Source organism: Dermacentor albipictus, chromosome 2 (assembly GCF_038994185.2).
Source record: "Dermacentor albipictus isolate Rhodes 1998 colony chromosome 2, USDA_Dalb.pri_finalv2, whole genome shotgun sequence".
Classification (NCBI taxonomy): Eukaryota; Metazoa; Arthropoda; class Arachnida; order Ixodida; family Ixodidae; genus Dermacentor; species Dermacentor albipictus.
Window position 1 is genome coordinate 182,669,590 of NC_091822.1, and position 19,056 is coordinate 182,688,645.

General features: G+C 46.1%; 2 protein-coding genes across 3 annotated transcripts; one reads left to right on the forward strand and one right to left on the reverse strand.

Moving 5' to 3' along the window:
- Positions 1-1,169: 1,169 nt before the first annotated feature.
- Positions 1,170-4,111, forward strand: LOC135920395 (uncharacterized). 2 transcript variants are annotated; one of them, XM_070534546.1, is made up of 4 exons: positions 1,170-1,467; positions 2,060-2,206; positions 2,474-2,548; positions 2,813-4,111. In XM_070534546.1, exons 1-4 carry the CDS (start codon positions 1,266-1,268, stop codon positions 3,919-3,921), a joined length of 1,533 nt encoding a protein of 510 aa, XP_070390647.1. In that variant the 5' UTR covers positions 1,170-1,265; the 3' UTR covers positions 3,922-4,111. The 2 variants fall into 2 exon arrangements, with proteins under 2 accessions (XP_070390647.1, XP_070390648.1); XM_070534547.1 differs by having other exon boundaries at positions 2,082-2,206.
- Positions 3,103-8,918, reverse strand: LOC135919415 (uncharacterized). The gene is made up of 6 exons (XM_070533371.1): positions 8,695-8,918; positions 8,573-8,653; positions 7,819-7,934; positions 7,189-7,391; positions 5,734-5,840; positions 3,103-4,583 (listed from the first exon to the last, which is right to left on the reverse strand). Exons 1-6 carry the CDS (start codon positions 8,916-8,918, stop codon positions 4,469-4,471), a joined length of 846 nt encoding a protein of 281 aa, XP_070389472.1. The 3' UTR covers positions 3,103-4,468.
- Positions 8,919-19,056: the final 10,138 nt, after the last annotated feature.

A 19,056-nucleotide genomic window follows, 5' to 3' on the forward strand; every position in this document is an offset into this window, starting at 1 on the left:
GGTACAGCGCACCGTATTCCTCCATCCTGTGCAAGCCTTCGGAAAGGGGCTTGCATGGAAGGGGTTATAGGCGTGGCCGCGCGGGCCCTATGCTTGAAAGCGATCTGCGATGGGGACAGATTTCGCCGAGTGCTGATAGCTTCGTGTGCGCTGTGTTTTCGCCGCTTCGTTCTCGTTGAAGCGAGAGGCAGCGCGAAGGTCAATTCGCTCGCTGCTGCTGCCGCCGCCGCGCTTCCGCACTCCAGCGTTTTGACAACGAGTGTGCGCGGTCATCGAGTGCGCTGCGTTCATGTTTGCTTGCACGCGCGTCACACCATGCTTGTTAGTGTAGTTAGTAAGCGAATGTTTACACATTTATACGGCCAATAAAACTGCTGTCTTCGCATAGCTGTCTGCTAATCTGTTATCGCAATCGATGCTTCGCTTTTCGAGCGAAACAGACTTTTTTTTATTACGAGCGCCATTTCATTTTTTATTATTTTCAGCCTACGCGTCACTGGCTCGGACGCCGCTGCGCTGCCGTTATCGATGGAATCGGCCACTCGTATATAGAGACGCACGATAAGATAAAGAAGAACGGAAGACGAAACGAATGGTCTGCAGCACACGGCGCCAGGAGATTCTTCGGTCTTTATTCGTAGGGACCACATTGTACTTGCAGAAAAAGAATAAGATGAAACTCGTGCGCAGGAGAGCGTGTTCCCGATCCTTCGGCGAGAGGCGGGCAACGCCTTATCGCACGGAGTCTGGCCGATACGATCCTCTCTCCTTAATGGCCGGCGCACGTTCCTCATGTACCGCCGCGCCCGAAAGCTCGATCATGGCGTCCCGCGTCTTGTGAAGGACTAGAGGCTCTGTCTATTATAGCCTTATTTGTTTTGTAAACTGCAGCGCGTAGTTTCGCGTTACTTTGTGAATTTTCTTTTTTTTTCAATTTTTTTTCCCTCTTCTTCTTTCTCCTTTTATTCCCTTTACCCCTTTCCCCAGCACAGGGTAGCCAGCCGGTACTTACACTGGCTAACCTTCCTGTCTTTCCTCTCCTTTGTCTCCTCCTCCTGTACCATCCACGAACGGCGCTAATCCGCCTTTTGCGACGCCGAACTGCGCATGCGCAGTGCCCTAGCGGCTGAGGAGCGAAGCGATTTGGCAGGCGCTAGAGCAGACGGCGGACGGCCGGGGCAGGCGCTGCGATTCTCAGCTGCGCTATTCTCGCTGCCGCGCGCACGGCACGCCTTCCTAACATATTGACATCGAAATTTGGCGCGATGCCAATGTCGTGTGTCGCGTACGGCTGCAGTTCACGTGACAGTCCCAGCAGGACAGTGCGGTTTTTCCGATTTCCGTCGGTAAAACGAGATCGACAGCGCCGTGAAGCCTGGATTAGGGCTGTGAAGCGGCAAGATGCGCAAGGGCGTCCATGGCAGCCGTCAGCAGCATCTCGACTCTGCGGGAAGCACTTTGTGACAGGTATGCATCCACATACGTAGTTCTCTGTTTTTGTCGTTACTGACTCATACGAATAATCTCGAGAAAGACGCAAATGTGTTTGAGCTAGCGAAACAAACGATCTCTTGCTCGCGCGAGCCGGCCGAGTGAAACGCGGTGCTTTATTTTTTTTTTAAATTCTTTTTTGTCGTCATCTCTGTGCGGCCGCCGCGTTGTGCTTTACTTTGTTTTTTTGCTGTCATCTCTGTGCGGCCGCCGCTAGAACGCCGTCTTTAGCAACTTTACACCGTGCACACTTTTACTACTTCATAAGCGTTCAGCGAGTGCTCGTGATGTCGGCGTAGTTATCTGTTGGAGCCAAGCGCGCCTGCACTGCCGGGCAGATTTGGAAACGGCGTGCACTGTTTAAGTAGCTGATGGTGCTAGTTAGCAATCGCTGCTATTTGTCGTTTCATAATTCTTGTCGACACCGAGTATAGTAATATTTCTTGAAGAAAGCTTATGTTCGTTTAGCGAATAGCGATGTAGTACGGTTTGTACTATGGCTCATTTTCCCGTGCTGCGCTTTCTGGAGTCGAGTGGCGCGTCTTATTGTGTAACGGACACATTCCAGGGGCACCTTCACCGTCACCCAGACATCCGGACTTCATACCGACGCTGTTCGTGTATACAGACCAGTTCAGAAAGAAGGACGCGGTCGACCGCCATGTTCGTACCGCGGCGCGTTCCAAGAGGAAAACAGGCGCTCCACCAACAGCAGGTATCACCGGTTCCGGGCATACTGGCCATTTTCTGGCATTTTTGTAGGTGTACATATACTTTATGTGGGTAAAACACGTATGCAAACTGACATTCTGTTGGCCTCCCCATTGCCTGTGTATGTACGCCAAGCACTATGGCACACTATAAAGGAATATATGCAGTGGTGAAACGTGATATTTGCCCTAAGAACTACACTTCATGCCCTATCCGAGTCATGCGTTTTTGTGTGTACTCATACTATTTTATTACTCACTTTACGTCACAGGTGCAGAGGTTTCAGGTCAAGGAGGAACTTGTAAAGGTCTCAGTGATGGGGAACCAGACACGTCCTGTGTTCAGGGTGAGCAGTGGCTTTTGAACTAATGGCAAGCACACTGTCACATTATGCAGCTGGAAATGTTTTCTGAGGCTCACCTTATGTTGCTCATTGCGAGTCTTGCACGTTTGCGACATATGAATTATCCATAATTTGCTTTCAGGTGACCAGGTCATTAGAGTAGTGCACTCCGCACAAAGTGCGAATGCTCAGAGTAAATGTCAGTGTTCAATGAATTGTGTCTAAAGCAATAGCGTCACTTTATTGCATTTGTTGATGCAAATGCAGGTGCAGACTCTTCATTCGACGAGGAAGGAGCAGCTGATGCACTCTTGCTGCTTGCAACATCCCCAATGCTCACTGAGCCACAGGAGGTCCTAGAGCCAACGCCCTTAAGCAGAGAGAACACTGACCACCTATTAACTGAAAATGTGGCATTACAACGGAAAGTCAGGGATCTAGAACTGCAATGCAGAAAGCTAAAACGCTGCACGTTTTCTGTGGATACTATTCACAAATCGTCTTTTAAGTTTTATACAGGACTGCAAAGTAAGGAACAGTTTGAAGCACTCTTTAAGCACATTGAAAAAAATGCAGAACGCATGGTTTATTGGGATGGAGGAAAAACACAAGCAAAGGAAAGACAGCTCTCCAAGCGCGAAGAACTTTTCATGGTGCTGTATAGGCTCAGGACTGGTGTTTGTGCCAAGGAAGTGGCTCGAATCTTTGGAATTTCTCAGTCATGCCTTAGTCGCATCTTTTGTACATGGGTAATTTTTCTCGATAAAGAGCTCTCAGCATTGACAAGGTTTCCCACATTAGCAGAGATCAAAAGGCACATGCCAATGGCATTCAGTGACTTCTCAAACACTAGAGTCATCCTTGATTGCACAGAGGTGAGAATCCAAAGACCTTCAAAACTACAGGCACAGAGGCATACTTTCTCCTCGTACAAGCATTATAACACGTTCAAAGCACTTGTTGGGGTAACACCAGATGGCTACGTTTCATTTGTGCCAGATTTGTGGGGTGGGCATGTTAGTGATAGCGAAGTTGTCGAAAAATCGGGCCTACTGGGTTTATTAGATGCGGGGGACGGTGTGATGGTCGACAAAGGCTTTAGGTTGGAGGGCGTTTTTCCACCGTCTATTCAAATCCACATGCCACCATTTAAAATGGGGAACCAATTGTCAGCTAGTGACGTGATTGCCACCCGAAAAATAGCTGGCGCTAGGATCCATGTTGAGCGAGTCATAAGACGTATCAAAGAATTTCATTTTTTAGACAAACCACTGCCAATCAACATGCTCGACATTATTGACAGCATTTTTAGGACTTGCGCCTTTTTGTGCAATTTTCTACAGCCAATCATTTCAATCAATAATGAGAACAAGTAGCCAGCTCGCACATCTCTACTTCAAATGAGCCTCCTTTACCATGCTTATGACCAGAAGAGACCAGACTGTGTAACAACAGTGTACTCTCATACTATATCACGTGTACTTACGACGACGCTGTCTACTGTGCTACCTTCTGAGGAAATTTGTATTTTCCATCTCTAAATAAATGATACTGCTTTTTCAGTTATCTTCCATGTACACTGCACATTTATTTTGTTATGTCTATAGACGTAACGGCTATAGTTATCACCAATGCTACACAATTTGCTTAGGCCATGCTATTTCTTTTCATTTTGCCATAGAAAACAAAATACTTCGAAACAGTTTAGCCGAGCTACGAGCCGAGTTTGAAGCTTTTAAGCACACGGCAAACAACAGCACATCACAGCAACCCATACAAATTGCGGACCACACTTCCAAATCACCACCACAAACATCACTGCAACAAAGTACCGCCTCCAGCACTCATTCGTTAACGCTGCAACAGTTAGCACAAAACATGCAACTAATGTTCGCAGAGCTACACAAACACCACACAATTCTTTTAAACATTGAGGCAGTTAGCCGACCAATCCGCTCCATGTGCCAGGTTGGATTTGCGGCCTGTCCAATCGTTGACTCGAGAACTGCTCTGCTGTCCACCGAGAGGGCCTGTATAGCTGCAAAAAACACAGTATTGTTAATTTATAGGTTTAGAATCCGTTTTACAAGTCGTACAGCAAGCATTACATTGTATTAAAGCAATGAGAAGTAGCATGACGTCAACAAAGCATCACTTGTCATGGCAATGTTGAGCTATTTGGTGGGGATTCATCGTGGAAGGAAGTAAGGGGTGCAAACATGGACACAAGAGAACCAGACAACACAAACACTGCAGATAGGAGCTAAGTGTACTAGAAATGAAGCTTAAAATGAGAGAAAGTTCAGCTAGTTGGTAGCGAATCGCACTAAAAGAAAGTAACGCATGCAAACATGGATACAAGAGAACCAAACTAAGTAAATGCCATGTTGTCTAGTTCTCTTGTTGGTGTTTGCACGCCTTACTTTCTTTTATGTTGAATCACTTGTCAGAAACTTAATACCATTAGGTTAGCTTTTATTTACTCCTACAAAGAAACCCCTACAGGCCTACTCAAAGAGGCGAAAGTACTTAGGTTGTGTCAAATGACACAACTGCATATTGCAACGATTAAAATGTAGGTAGATACTAATCTCCTACAAAATTGTACAGCTTACTTTCACAGTGACATAAGAATTTTTCTGCAGCTTGTAACTTGCATGTGCTCATTATGTTTTATTTTTTTTTCGCTAATTATGCTGGTCAACATAGCTAAATCGTAGAGTTGGTTCAGTATTGCAAGTATTTAAACATGCCTAAAAACAAGAAGAGCAAGACAAATGTGCATGCTTTCAATTCCATGCTCTGCTAAAACACAGTCAACATATATATATGACAAATGCCGTGCATGAATCCAGGTGATGAACTCATGCTAAAGGAACATCCATTATACATTCACACAGTGCTTCACAAACATGCCATAGATGAAGCAGATATGTTTGAGGACCCTGTGGGTGCTCACACACATCGAGTTATGCGACAGCCCTGTAAAAGTTAAGAAATGACAAGACACTAAGTCTAAAAGTGACTGCTGCATTATCTGCTGCTCAGTGGGATACTTGTGAAGGTGATGCCCAGAGACATAGGTGGGCATTCTTATATAAATGAGACAGCCTCAGAATGACACGTGCCAAGACAAAAAGTTGCGAAAAAAGTAATAAACAAGGAAGTGGACTTTCTTACCATCAAACCTCTCTTGTATGAGTCTTTGACAGGTCTCACTGTGGATGTCTTCAATGTCTGGGACCAGTGGAGTGTCTGAAGCTTCTGGTGCCACTTCACTGGGACTGTGTTCATCCTGGAATATAGTGCTTTACATTAGACAGCGCAGATAACATGCAAATGTTAGCTTAGTGACTACCTTGAATAGTAGTGCAGCTTGAAATATACGAAGCAGCATAGTAAAGATTTGAGGATTTTGTAAACAGGTCTTTGACAGCATCATATTGCGCCAGTGGTGAGAAGCGCAAGAAAATAGGTTCAGATTGTGGTCTCATACCTGGCATGCCTTATTGCGCATGGTTGTTAAACAAGCAAACTCAGTATTGTACTTCTGAATCATTTTTCACATTTTATTTATTCGTACTCTAAATGCCTTCTTTCAGGGTGAGCAAAGAACAGTTTTGAAAGTAAGCAAACTACAAGCTTACTAGCATTAGAAAATTAAAAAAAAACATTCAGATGCAGTGACATGAACTCGTGCTAACATGTGCTGTAAATCAAGAGCAAATGTAAATATGAAAGTGCAATAATGTGCATGTTGCAGAAGGGGATAGAAAAAGCTCAAGCCATACGTAGAGGTAAACAGTAATCAATGCACATCAGATATGCCAACGCAAGATTTAAAATTCTTTAAAATTAGGTTCAGCAGCTCTGTGTAGAGAAGTTATTCCATTCAGCTATAAAGCATGGTATGAAAAATCAAGGGACACTTAATACACGTAACTAAGGAAACTATGTACAGATAATTTAATAAGACTTGCCCAGCATGCTATACTCACATGCTTTGCTGCATAAGTTGCAGGTGATTGGACAGTCTCGCATGATAATTATGTGAATCACATGTGGCTATAAGAATTTATGAAGCAGGCACTGGGGAGTTCATCACCGACTTGATACCTACAGTATTACAGGAGGCGTCAAAGGTCTTGTCATTTGTAAAGGCACACAGCATTTGAAAGCCCTTAAATGTATCACACTTTGGAATTCACAGTCCCTTACTGCTGTCATGGACAAGACAAGCTATAGAATGGAAGTTGAACAGATGTTTGTGTCAGTTTAACAGTGTATATGTGCATGAATGCTCTCGCATTATTTCAGTCATCACGAGATAGGTTCTGCCAGAATTTTAAAAATAACTTTGGCTTTAAAGAGGTTTAGTTGCCTCAATTAACCAAGACTTACATCACAGGTTTGCTGCATCATCTCATTGCTAAGCTTGCAGATTGTTTAGCGAGATAAAAAAGAAAGTCACCGTATATAAACACTACTGACATTAGTGTTATACTGATGCAAACTGTACTTCGCATAAAAGCACAGTAAAAGGGGCTCTCAAACTGTTCCTGTCTGTCGTCACATGCTGATGGAACACTGCTAACTCTTATTTTAACAGATCACAAGCATGCAGAGTTAAGTGTAGCACTTACAAGTGATTCTCCTGAGTTTTCTTTGCTCATATAATGGAGAAGCAGGCAGTTTGCTGCCACCTTTTCGAGATCGGCAGCAAGCAGAGATGGGTCACTCGGTGAGAGCCCTGGCAGTGGATCAAACCGCCGCCTTTTCGCACCTTCATGTTTCCTTGTGTGAAAAGTGATGTCTTGCAGAGGCAGAGGTGGCTCATGCTTTTTGACTGAAAAAAAAGTTTTGTTTGTACAAGTACAATAACGAAATTTTAAGTGCTTCCTGTGATGTTTAGCCAACGACCACATCCATTGTAAGAAAATTAAATGTTGCAGTTTGGGATTATTTTTTCTCTATGCAGGCCTTGTAGTTAAGAATTTATGAAGCGACACCAATATGTGTTCTTAATTAAAACCAGTAGCCTATATTTGTCCACATACCAATACTCATGTACGCTGTAAACAATGTAGCTGTGTGAATGAGTTGATATTCAACAGCTGCTACCACGAATGCAAACTTTACAACACGTTAAATGGTCAACACGGTGCCACAAAGAACCGTTTGCAGAAAGGGGCCGGAAGTGTGATCACAGATTTTTTAGGCACTTTTGCCGCCTCCTATGTTAACTAATGCTTGCTAAGTAGTAGCATTCTTACCTTGGGCAGGAACAATCCAAGCACATGGAACTTCCGTGCACGTTGCCGCATCCTTTTGCGCCAAGTGAATGGCATGAAGGATTAACCCAACAAAATGTTGGCATGTGCCGCTCAGGCTGCAAGAATAAAATGGAAGAGGAGATGAGTTTTCATGCTCAACAGGTATTCATCAAGGAAAAGATGGGATCAAGTGTTTATGAATTCGAAAGAACGGGTTTAAGTTCACGTCACTCAACGTGAAATACATGCGCCAATCTCAGACATGAGCCGCACACCACCACTCGCGCGTTGGCCTTGTAACACCATGTGCACACATTAACAGCATCATTGAACGATGCGATGCGGCTTGTCAGACAGCTATGCCGGCACGAAGTTAGGTACAACTAGCGGTTTTACAGTAAACAGCCAAACTTGGAAGTCATTCTCGTTATATGCCTCTAAATAGTGTACTGTGTGATACCGGCAATCCAAGGCTGTGTACGGTCGCAGACAAGTGCAAATTGGTATGCTGCACGACCGTGTCGATCGGTATACATGCAAATGCGCAAAAACAAGAACTCCCCGCTTTCTTCATTTACAGTATGTGTATTTTTTCAACATTTAAGCAACCGTACCTTTATATAAGCAAACAGCTAGCCCAAAACGGCAGGGCCGGTATAGTTATGAATTCCAAAATTTAACCCATCAGACTTAAATGTCCTGCACGCGGTTCATGCAGGTCGCGCTCCAGATGTAGAATAGAAAGCTTGCTCACCCTGCGGGGCAGAGGCAATGACCAGCCAGGATGGAGCCCGACGCCTTGGAAATATCGCGGCGTGCACGATGTAATAGCCGCCTTTCATTGACGGTAGGCAGATACTACGCAAAAGTCCGCACGTGGATTCTGCTGACACGTCGTTGTACATGACGTTGCGCACGTATCCTTCTTCTTGGAACATCGTTCCTTTCATTTGCTGTCGCGCGAAGCGCGCTCCGCTCGACACCATGTGTTTTTCGAGCTGCGCTTCCGTGGGTATTTTGACGTTACCGAAGCGCTTTTTCCAGCCGTTCGTCACGCTGAAGAAACCTCCAGGTACAAAGCAGTCACCAGCGGGCTCCATGGCTAGCGGACGGCGACAAACTGTGCGCACACGTTGTTGCGGTTTTCACTCACACGCTGCTTGCTTGCACACGTGTCTCGCGTGCGGCGGCTGTCTGTCGCGGCGAGAGCGACGCCTGCCAAATCGTTTCTCGTGGCCACCGCACAGTGGCGCCACAATGCATCGCAAAAGGCGGATTCTTCCTACTTTATTATTTCTTTATATGTGTGTATATATGCAGGGTACTTCTACGAAGTCTTTCAGTAATATTTAAAAACAGCCGTTCTGAAATAAAATGACGGTTGCTTCGGAGTCATGTCATTGGGCACGAGCTTGGGGTGACAGGAGGTACATGGTAATTAGTAGCTACTTAACACACATTAATTAATTTTCAACTTTTAATTTCAGCGTGCTAATCGCAATTGGGAAATTGAAGCGAGCCCCACACCGCACGCACCACCACGGCGCCCGGAGCCGTGGGCTCCGAATGCCCTCGCAATTGTAGGCATGCTATAGCAACCCAGTCGTTCGTTGTTGTGTCATTCCCAGTCCACTAAAGAAGTGGCGCAGCATTCAATCGCGCCGGTTTGGAGCATCTATTTGACATAGCGATGGAGTTCGCGTCGATTCCAGCAAATGTATAGTTTCTCTTCTATAATCTACTCTCGCATGCTGGCTGTGTGGCCATTCAAGAAAGCGCTGGTTTCACGCAAACATCCCAGCTAATTGACATTACTTCGCTCTGTAGAAAAGAGCATGTGGCTTAAAATCTTGAACCGGTAATTTTCTTTTCCCCTGTGCATATTGCAGTTTCTTGCATATTTTAGTTGGGCAACACCTTTCACTTTTGAAATTTATCTTATTTTCTGTTTAACTGTGCTGTTTAGGGATTGACTAGTGCTATGTATCTTGTTTAATTATGTTCTAAGTGACATCTTAAAGCATACATATATCGTTTATCTTTTCAGAGGCCACTATAGTGCCAACTCTATTCTTTAACAGATTAACGATTATTCTTTATCAAACTTTACACACTTGTACTTCTAATTTCGTTCCGCTTCTCAAAAATTAAGATGGGGTCCTACAAAACTAGATAACTTTGTTTCAACCTTTTAATGTGCCCGGCGAAAATTTCGATTTATCAATTAATCGATGAAAAACCCCGCATCCAAAGTGATCATTCGATGAAAGGCTAAAATGATAAATGATTAATCGTTAATCGAATGACAAAAAATAACCGACCATCCCTATACTCGCCTCGGCTTTTCTTACACGGATGCGCTAGCTATTGTGCTATTGTGCGGCTTTCGAGCTAGGCAAACTGTGATAGGTTTTGCGCGCATTGCACTGGGACTCTGAATGGCCACGTATGTATTTCAGAGCTCAGAGCAGCTAATATTGAAGCGGACGAAGACGACGCTGTTAGCGCAGAAAAGTTGTTATTGAAAAGATGGCAGCGTGTGAGGTCTCGCTGCTTTCGTTGGCACTAAATGAGTTCAAGGCCGGAAAAATGACTACAGTTTGCTGCACTTGTGTTTCTTTAAGCGGAACTTTTTTTGCCTGCATGTGCAAGCTCAGCCTAACATTTGCCGCGCTGCGCAACAAAGGCTTTACAAAAGCTTATACATATGAACGTCTACGCAACTACGTGGCGCACATTCAAGTTGGGCGCCGATTTATCGCGAAGTAAGCGGAGCCGTCGTGATTCCAACTAAATGAACATGTTTCGCGAACTTATCGGTCTAGATTACTCAATGTACCGTAAGGATAAAGTAAATAACTATATATTTTTTATTTAAAGGCTAAATTATTTTATTGCACGCCGTAGTTCCCCATTTGAAGCAAAGCAGCTCAATTGGCGGAACAGCGCTTTTTTTTTTCAACAGGCAATTTTTTGAGAGCTTGTGTACTCGGTTACAGGGGACCTCAAGTAAACATTGTATCTTGTAGCTTGTAGCCGACTCCTCCCTTTCGTAAAGCTGCGAATAAACATTTATTCGTCCTTGTGCGTGCGTCTACTATAGAAGTGCGATGTCATTACAACACGGAGGCCTAACCAAGTAGCCTACCAATATAGAAATATATAAAGGGAAACAAAACCCAATTTGTACTTACTAACAAGGATAAAAAAAAGATCTAATTACCCTTTGGCACGTTCTGGGACTTCGAAACCGTTGCATACGTATAGAACGAATCTGTGATCGTCTCGAAGCCGTCGTGGATGCAACGAGGCGACCCAAGGGAGCCACAGGCTCTGGCGTACGTTGTAGCAACGAAAAAGAAAGAAAGAAAGAAAGATAGATAGATAGATAGATAGATAGATAGATAGATAGATAGATAGATAGATAGATAGATAGATAGATAGATAGATAGATAGATAGATAGATAGATAGATAGATAGATAGATAGATAGATAGATAGATAGATAGATAGATAAACATGACTGGAGAGCTGGGAGCGAGGGGATGGCAGAACGGGGTCCCAAGGGGAAAATAGGGACTATCATCAGCCACAGCGGGCGTTGGCCGTCTCGGCCATTGCCGCAGCCACCACAGTTCACTCGGTCGAAACGGACTCGCCATTTGGCCACGACGCAATCCCTGTTTTTCCTAGTGGCCCCATTTCCCCCACCCCCGCGCTTTCCTGCTTTCCCTTTTTTGTTTTAGTGTCTTTGGTGCACCATGCGAGGCTAATTAAGGAGCGCTACGAAATGCAGTCACTGAAAGAAAGCAACGAAATCACGACGCGACGAACAGCTTTTGGCGCTCTGCCGATGAACTGCATGTCTGCCTTACACGCCACGTTGCTTCCGCTCGCTGTCGCCATCGCTGACCCCGTTGTTGCTTTTCTTTGCAGCTGTTGTTGTTGTTGTTGTTGTTGCACTGTCTCCCTCACCCTTCCACCTCTCGTTCCCGATCGGTGCATCCCGCTTTCCCTTCTGTGCCAGTGGGCAGCGAAAAGCAGCAGACCTGAAAAAGCGGGACAGGCTCGTAGGAGCATAGTAGGAGCATCGAACGGGCCATGTCTACATAAGGACTTCTTTTCTTTTTTTTTCTTCAGCTCTCTTCAGCTACGTACAGCGCACAGCCATTTCTCTCTTTAAGCATTCTTCCTCTGCCTGTCTGATCGCTGTTCTTTCAGGGACACAGTCGAACAAACACGGAACACCGAACACAGCGCGCTTGTCGGGGAACAACGCAGTGAAAGCGCACTTCCGTGCTTTATTGAAACCTGGTGGCATGTGGGAGCGCTTTTGCTGGCCTGACGCTGTTCCCACACGATGAAGTGACCCACTCTTCGCTCGCTCTCTCTCCTTCTGTCTATATCATCTCTCTGCTTCTCACCTCCCCCTTATATTGGCGTCATTATCATCAACATTATTCTGTTGGACCTCCCAACGATCTCTGATTACCACTGCTCGTTGACTCCGTCTCAAGCATGCAATTTTCCTAATTTCACCGGAACATTTAGCTCTCTGCCGTTCTCGACTGTGCTGCCCTTTCCTTGGCATCAATTCTGTAGATCCAAAAGAATCTGGTAAGCTGCTTTATACGGATCACATGCACTGCTAAAGTTCATTTCTTTCTGTTAATTTCAATTGGAATATCGGCTGTCGTGAGAAGTCTTGAGTCTTGAGAAGCACCATGGCTGCTCCTCTGCACTCGTTCCTTAAATAAGTCAAGGAAGCATCTATCTTCCACTGGAATGCCCGAAGCCTTAAATCTCGCATCTTGGACTTTCGTCCCTTTTTTTTTTCAGGAACAAATTTTTAATAACAGTCATTTGTGAGTCAAACATTGAGAGCGCCATCCGTCTATCAGGATACGAAGCTGTCATGTCTGCCACCTGTAGCGACCGCAGCAAACGCATCACTTACGCCAGATGCGAGTTCACTTATGTTTTACACAGAGTTGGCAGCTGATGACGATATTCAGTACTTTTGCTTGACTGTAAAATGCAAGAACATGCACTCACGCTTGTAGGTCCCTACGTTTCACTTTCGAGCCGATTTAGCAACGTGACTAAGTGCAATTTTAACAGCGACACCTAGACCATGGATTTTTACCGGTGATTTCAATGCGCATCGTCCGCTATGGGGAAGTCGAAAGATGGATTGTCGACGAAAGCGTGCACTATTTTTCGCGTCGGACCATGAATTCTGCTGCCTAAATGGTGGCAATCCCACCTTTCTGCGGAGATTGACATACAGCAGCTGCCTGGACTTAACTTTTGCTTCAAGATGCCTCAGTGCCAGTGTGAAATGGTTTCCGGACAACGAAACACGTATTAGTGACCACGTTTCAACATATGTTAACATCGACGACATACACAAGTCACAACGCATCGATTGGCTTAAATACAAGTTGCTCATTGAGAAGAATTGCCAAAAGATCCAGCACTGTCTACCTGGCAACTTCGAGGAGCTAATTAACGACGCTGCTCAAAAAGCCACAATAGTTTTTAGGCCTGTTCCTAAATTTTCTGAATTCGAAGCAGAATTGGAGCGGCTTCGAGCAATTCGCCGTCGCGCGGAGCGAAAGTACAGGTGAACCAAGTCCATCTAGGACCTAAGGGAGGCGAGACGTATACAGAAGAAGATCCAACGCTCGATCAACTCCCTGCAGTCTTTAAGATGCAATAATTTCTGTGATTCCTTTGAGTGACATAAACCCCTGTCACGTGTATAGAGAACGGTGCGCGTTCTTCGAACATCACCGCAACAACGGCACCTCTTCATATGCCTGGCTCTCTGCCGATGTCGCTTATGGCAACGTAACCCATCGAGTCATCCTGGACGCCTTGGGTGAAGTCGGCCTAGGTGGCCTTGTTTTTCGATGGATATTCAGCTACTTGAAGAACAGGCCATTCTTTGTGCAAACAGGGAATGGTGCGTCATCAAAACACAACACCTACCATGGAATGCCACAAGGCGGAGTCTTGAGCCACACTCTATCTAACCTTACGCTCATCGACCTGGTTCAGACCCTTCCGCAATCCGTCCATGTGTCAATTTATGCAGACGACATACGCATTTGGTTATCAGGAGTGACGCGTCCCCAGGTGTGCACCGGACTCTAAAAAGCGGTCACACTAACATCAGGTTATCTTCGAGCACGAGGTCTGGAGGTGTCCTCCGAGAAGTGCTCTATGGTCGCTTTCACGCACAAAGCAATGAGATCGTTCGTTGTCAGAATTAATGGATAGCCTATTGCCTATGAGAAAGCGCACCGCTTTCTAGGAGTGTTAATAGATTGAGACCTCTCTTAGAGTCCTCATGTCTGCCACGTGAAACGGAAACTAGTCATGATAATTCATGTGCTCAGATTTCTTGCAGGAAAGTCATTGAGTGGGTCTGTGAGTGCGATACTCCAACTCTATAACGCACTGTTCCTAGGTCTCCTACGCTATAGCTTACCTGTACTAGGTGGGACCGGTAAGACCAACCTCCATCCCCTCCAGCCTATGCAGGTTCAAGCTCTGCGAATATGTCTTGGCCTTCTCAGGGGTGCATCCGCGGCAGCCATCGAGCATGACCACCTCATCAATACGTATATTCAAGTCGACGCTTTAAGGATAGACATAAGGCACTTCGCCCGAATTCCATCGCATCATCTCGTCTCCCTTCCTGCCGCTCGACGTCGTTCAGCGTTTAGCACGATTATTGCCGCCAACCATGGAACTTTACTGTCAAACTTCACGCCTGCAGCACGACATTCCCTACCGCTGTGGTGCCTGCAACGCCTCCAGGCCCTTCTTGTTGTTCCCGGCATCAAAAAGAAAATGGAGATGTCATCTTACACCCTCAAACAAACCGTGCTTTTCTTCCTACATGAGAAGCACAGAGAACGCATCCATGTTTACACGGACGGTTCCGTCTCCTCCAAAGGTTGAGCTGGAGCAGTAGTAATTCCCGAAAAATCTGCCGCCATCAAATTCAAGACGTCTCACATTATATCATCAACGGCTGCAGAACTCGCGGCTATCCGTGCTGCTCTGGAGTTTACTGGTCACAAATCATCACAGTTATGGTCCATCTTTTGCGGCTAGAAGGCAGCTCTCCCGTGTTTGCTGTCCCCTTTCAACCACGGATCTAACCTGCACTTAGTCGCAGACATCCGACTACTTCACCATCACGGAATCGGCAAGGAACACAACATAATCTACCAGCGGAATTGCGGGAAATCACAGTGCGGATGGCGCTGCCCGATCGGCTAACGATGCCTATATTATACCGATACCGCTGTCAAGAACAGATGCCACTAGTCTTCGCTCCTTCGCACGCGACCTTACGCAGACTCCGTGGAACACCAGTGAATTCACTAGCAGACGTCTCCACAGATTAGATCCACGTCTGCAACTCCGTCTTCCACCAGGGTTATCACGAGCGGAAGGAAAACTGCGCCACTGTGCCGCCTGTGGTTAGGCGTGTCATTCACGAATTCCTATTCCTTCTGCATTGGAACGGTCGACAGCCCTACATGCGACACCTGCTGCTGCGAGGAGACGATCGAGCATCTCCTCTGTGACTGTCCCAGTTACAATGTGTCACGAAAAGGGCGTGCGACCGCGCTCGAAAGACAGAACAATCGCCCCTTCATAGAATAAAAAGTTCTAGGGCACTGGTCCAGACAGGTTGCGGCACTCGAGGCCTTAAGGGCTCTGCTCAAGTACTTAAGGGCTTGTGAATTGTGCGACCGTCTTTGAATGTTGTAGTGCGTAGCATCGCATTATTGTGTGAATTTCCTTCAGATTTTTTTCTTCTTTCTCCTTTTATTCCCTTTACCCCTTTCCCCAGCACAATATAGTCAGCCGGTACATACACTGGCTAACCTCCCTGTCTGTCCTCCCCTTTTGTCTCTCTCCTTCTCTCTCTCTTAGACTTTGGTCCCAGCCGACGTCGTCACGAACTGCTTTAAAAGCGCCAGTGTGCTCCTTAAAGGAAATGGGTCAGATTGAAAAACCAGAATGTGCGAAATGATGCTTTCCTTTTTTCTTTAATTTTTGAATGTTCTTTGTTTTCTCATCTTTTCTTCCCTTACCCGGTCCTCCTGTGCAGAATAGCCAACTGGACACTGGTTAACCTCTCTGCGTTTCACCTCTTGTTTTCTTTCCTTCTTGCCTCTCTCTCTCTCTCACTGTTATTCCCGTTTGCTCTCTAATCCACACCGATGCCTTCCTGTCTCTGAACGTTACGCCTATCATTTTTTGCTTCATTCCCCTTTCTTGTAGGTGAGCAAACCGGAAGCTCTCCTGTTTAACATATGCAAGCAAACCGGCCACTCTTCTGTCTGACACCTCCTCATTCGACATGCAGAGAGCTTCAGCGTGTCCGGTATTCAGGTGTCCGCTAGGACGTTTGCGTTTAACTGGGAATAAGCTTTTAAAAAGTTAGCGGGTTCGCAATTACGCCGATGCCGGATATTTACACCAGCAGCGAAGTACAATACACTTCGTTACTGTAATAATAGCTGTTTGTATGGTTGAGCTCTACGAAACCAGGTGGCGCCAACGACTTGGCCTCTTACGTTTCCGTCTCCGGTAAACTGACAATCCTTAAATGCCATTGCGTAAAGAGGAATGTCCGACACGTGAAATCTCTATCTCTCTCCGTTCGCCCCGCGACTACGTCTATACTAAGGTCGCTTCATGTATGTTTCGCACATTTGATGCACCAAATTTCTGGCACTGTGCTAAGCCTAATTAATTATAACCGAGCAAACAACGAAACGAATTCGCCCGACTTGCTTCGAGAAGCACACCTTTAATTGCTAATGGCCAGCCGTAGACTGCATGTCGGCATACGGGACCGTTCGTTCCCTGAGAATTTGGGACATAGTCTACATCGGTGGCTGCTGATATGTCTGTGAGAGGAATATGCTACGCAGACGTCACGCAAAGGGTATACTTTGGGTTGCACAGTGTTGCCTCCCCCCTTCCCCAACCTTCTTTTCAGTTTCCGGTGGGCAGTGATATGGCGGTAGCCAGCGAGTGACAGTCACAGAGGAAACGCTGATTCCGAGAGGAAGCGCCTTCAGAACCACAGGAAATGTTGTTTCCGTACAGTGAATACGGTCCTCGAGCTTTTCTAGAAACGAAGATCCCAGAATACTGCACCCTTCGTCCGAAAAAATAAAGAAAAAAGAAAATTCGCTGTTTCACCGAAAGGCAAAGAATCGATTGCGATAGGAACTTAGTAGACAGCTATACGAAGTACGGATAGTAGCTTTATCGGCCGTATAAACTTGTAAACATTCGTTTACTAACTTACCAAGCATTGTGCCACGCGCGCACAGGCAAACGTGAACACAACTCACTCGATGGTCGAGGAAACTCGCTGTTTTTCAAGGCGCGTTTCTGGAAACAGGAATGCGCCTGGAGCGCCCATGCAATTACTATCGCAATAAAATAGAAAGGTGAAGGAAAAAATCTGAGGACCCCTAAGTCCTTCTTATGAGTTGTGAACGCGGAGGCATCAATGTCCAATTGAACGCCACTTAGCACTTCTTCGAGTTATGAACTCCTCGAGGGCAAGCGAGGGTGTTGAGACGCTTGGCCAACGTCTCCTAGATAGCACAAGGCCGGTGCACTTGGGTCTGTCACGTAATGCTACCTTGCCCTACTGCCATAGAATCTAATGGGGATTCTCCCAAGTAAGCCGCGGTGATTTTGACGTCACCGCTATCGTCATGCCGGACTAGAAATTGAAATTGCAAATGGAAATTTCGGTCCAAGTAGCATGATTTCATAAAGCAGAGTGCACAGGCCTGCTATCTAGGAGGCGCTGGGTCAGCGCAGTGGGTAAGGCACTCGGCCTCTGAGCGAGCGGCTGTTGGTTCGAGACTCGCTACTCCCAACGTTTCTTTCTTTTCGGAGTTATTCGTTTTTACGCATTCATTTCTTTATAGCGATCACCTAGGCGACCTTCGAGCGCAGGTGGAAGCTTGCGCCGATGAGGGACGCGCGGATAACACAGGCTTCCGAGAGCCAGGGTGACGTGGCGTCGCCGCGGTGCCCTCTCCCCTCACGAAACACCCCTTCTCCCGTGGTGCCCTCTCCCCTCACGAACACAAAGGTTCCCTTCCGTCCGCTCTGCTCCGTCGAGACGCGCACGTGACGTGGTGACCCAGGCAGTGGGATTTTAGGTGCCGTTTCTCTGTTACAGACGCCGGCTTTTCCGCGCAATGTGCCCCGTTTGATGCTATTGCATCAATAACGTTAGGCTGGAATTCAACAAGATGGGTTGTCTACTTGACTATAAGCATTTTCTGCCACAATCTCTTTTATGGAGGAATGGCTTGCACTGTCTCTAGCTTTTGTTCTCTCTGGTCCATCGGGTAGGGTAGTCAACCGTACAATGGCGGTAGTAAGTGCCGGATAGGAAATTCTGGCTGTGCATGCGCAATCAAACATCCCGCAAATTCTTTTTTTCCCTATATTACGAGCATGGATTCACATTTCAAGTCTATGTCCTCGTCTCTGCTTTAGGACTCAACCGACAGCCTCTCTAAAAAGGTCCTAGGGACGTCCTACCAACCACCTTTCACCAACCACTGAGCGAGAAAATTGGTGCAAGAGCCAAAGAAAGCTACACGTTTTAAAATATAGTAAATGGTGGATGTGGCAAGTGAGGGTGATCAGTCGCCCCGCTGAGCGAACGAGCGACTAAGAGCCCATGAAGTGGGCAAAGAGAGAGATATTTATTATGAGAGATAACCTCAGAGGTTGGTCTGGCGCAGCGGGCACGCCTCTTAAAGAAACCCGCGGGGGTCTACGTCAATCCAAAGCCTTAATTTCCATGGACTACTTCTGTCATAGCCCGTGCGTCACTTTGGAACGTTAAACTCAAGAATTTTATTCACGTTGCGTTCGAATTTAAAGGCCACGAACCTGTACTGTGTGAATCTAACTTCCATCTCATCTAATAATTACAGCGAACCCGTAAAGATAATCTTGCACAGTTAAGGAAAACAAAAGAAAGACTAGCCGACATGAGTCGCGATGCCAGCGATTAGGCAAAGGCGCAGCCAAGTAAGAAAAAAAAATAAGCAAATGAAATCAGGCATGCAAGCGGTTGAGTTACGACTGTACACAAGTGTGTAACGACGCAGACTAAAACAAATCAGGGCGCCATCCCTCCATCGTTCCAACTACGTTTCTG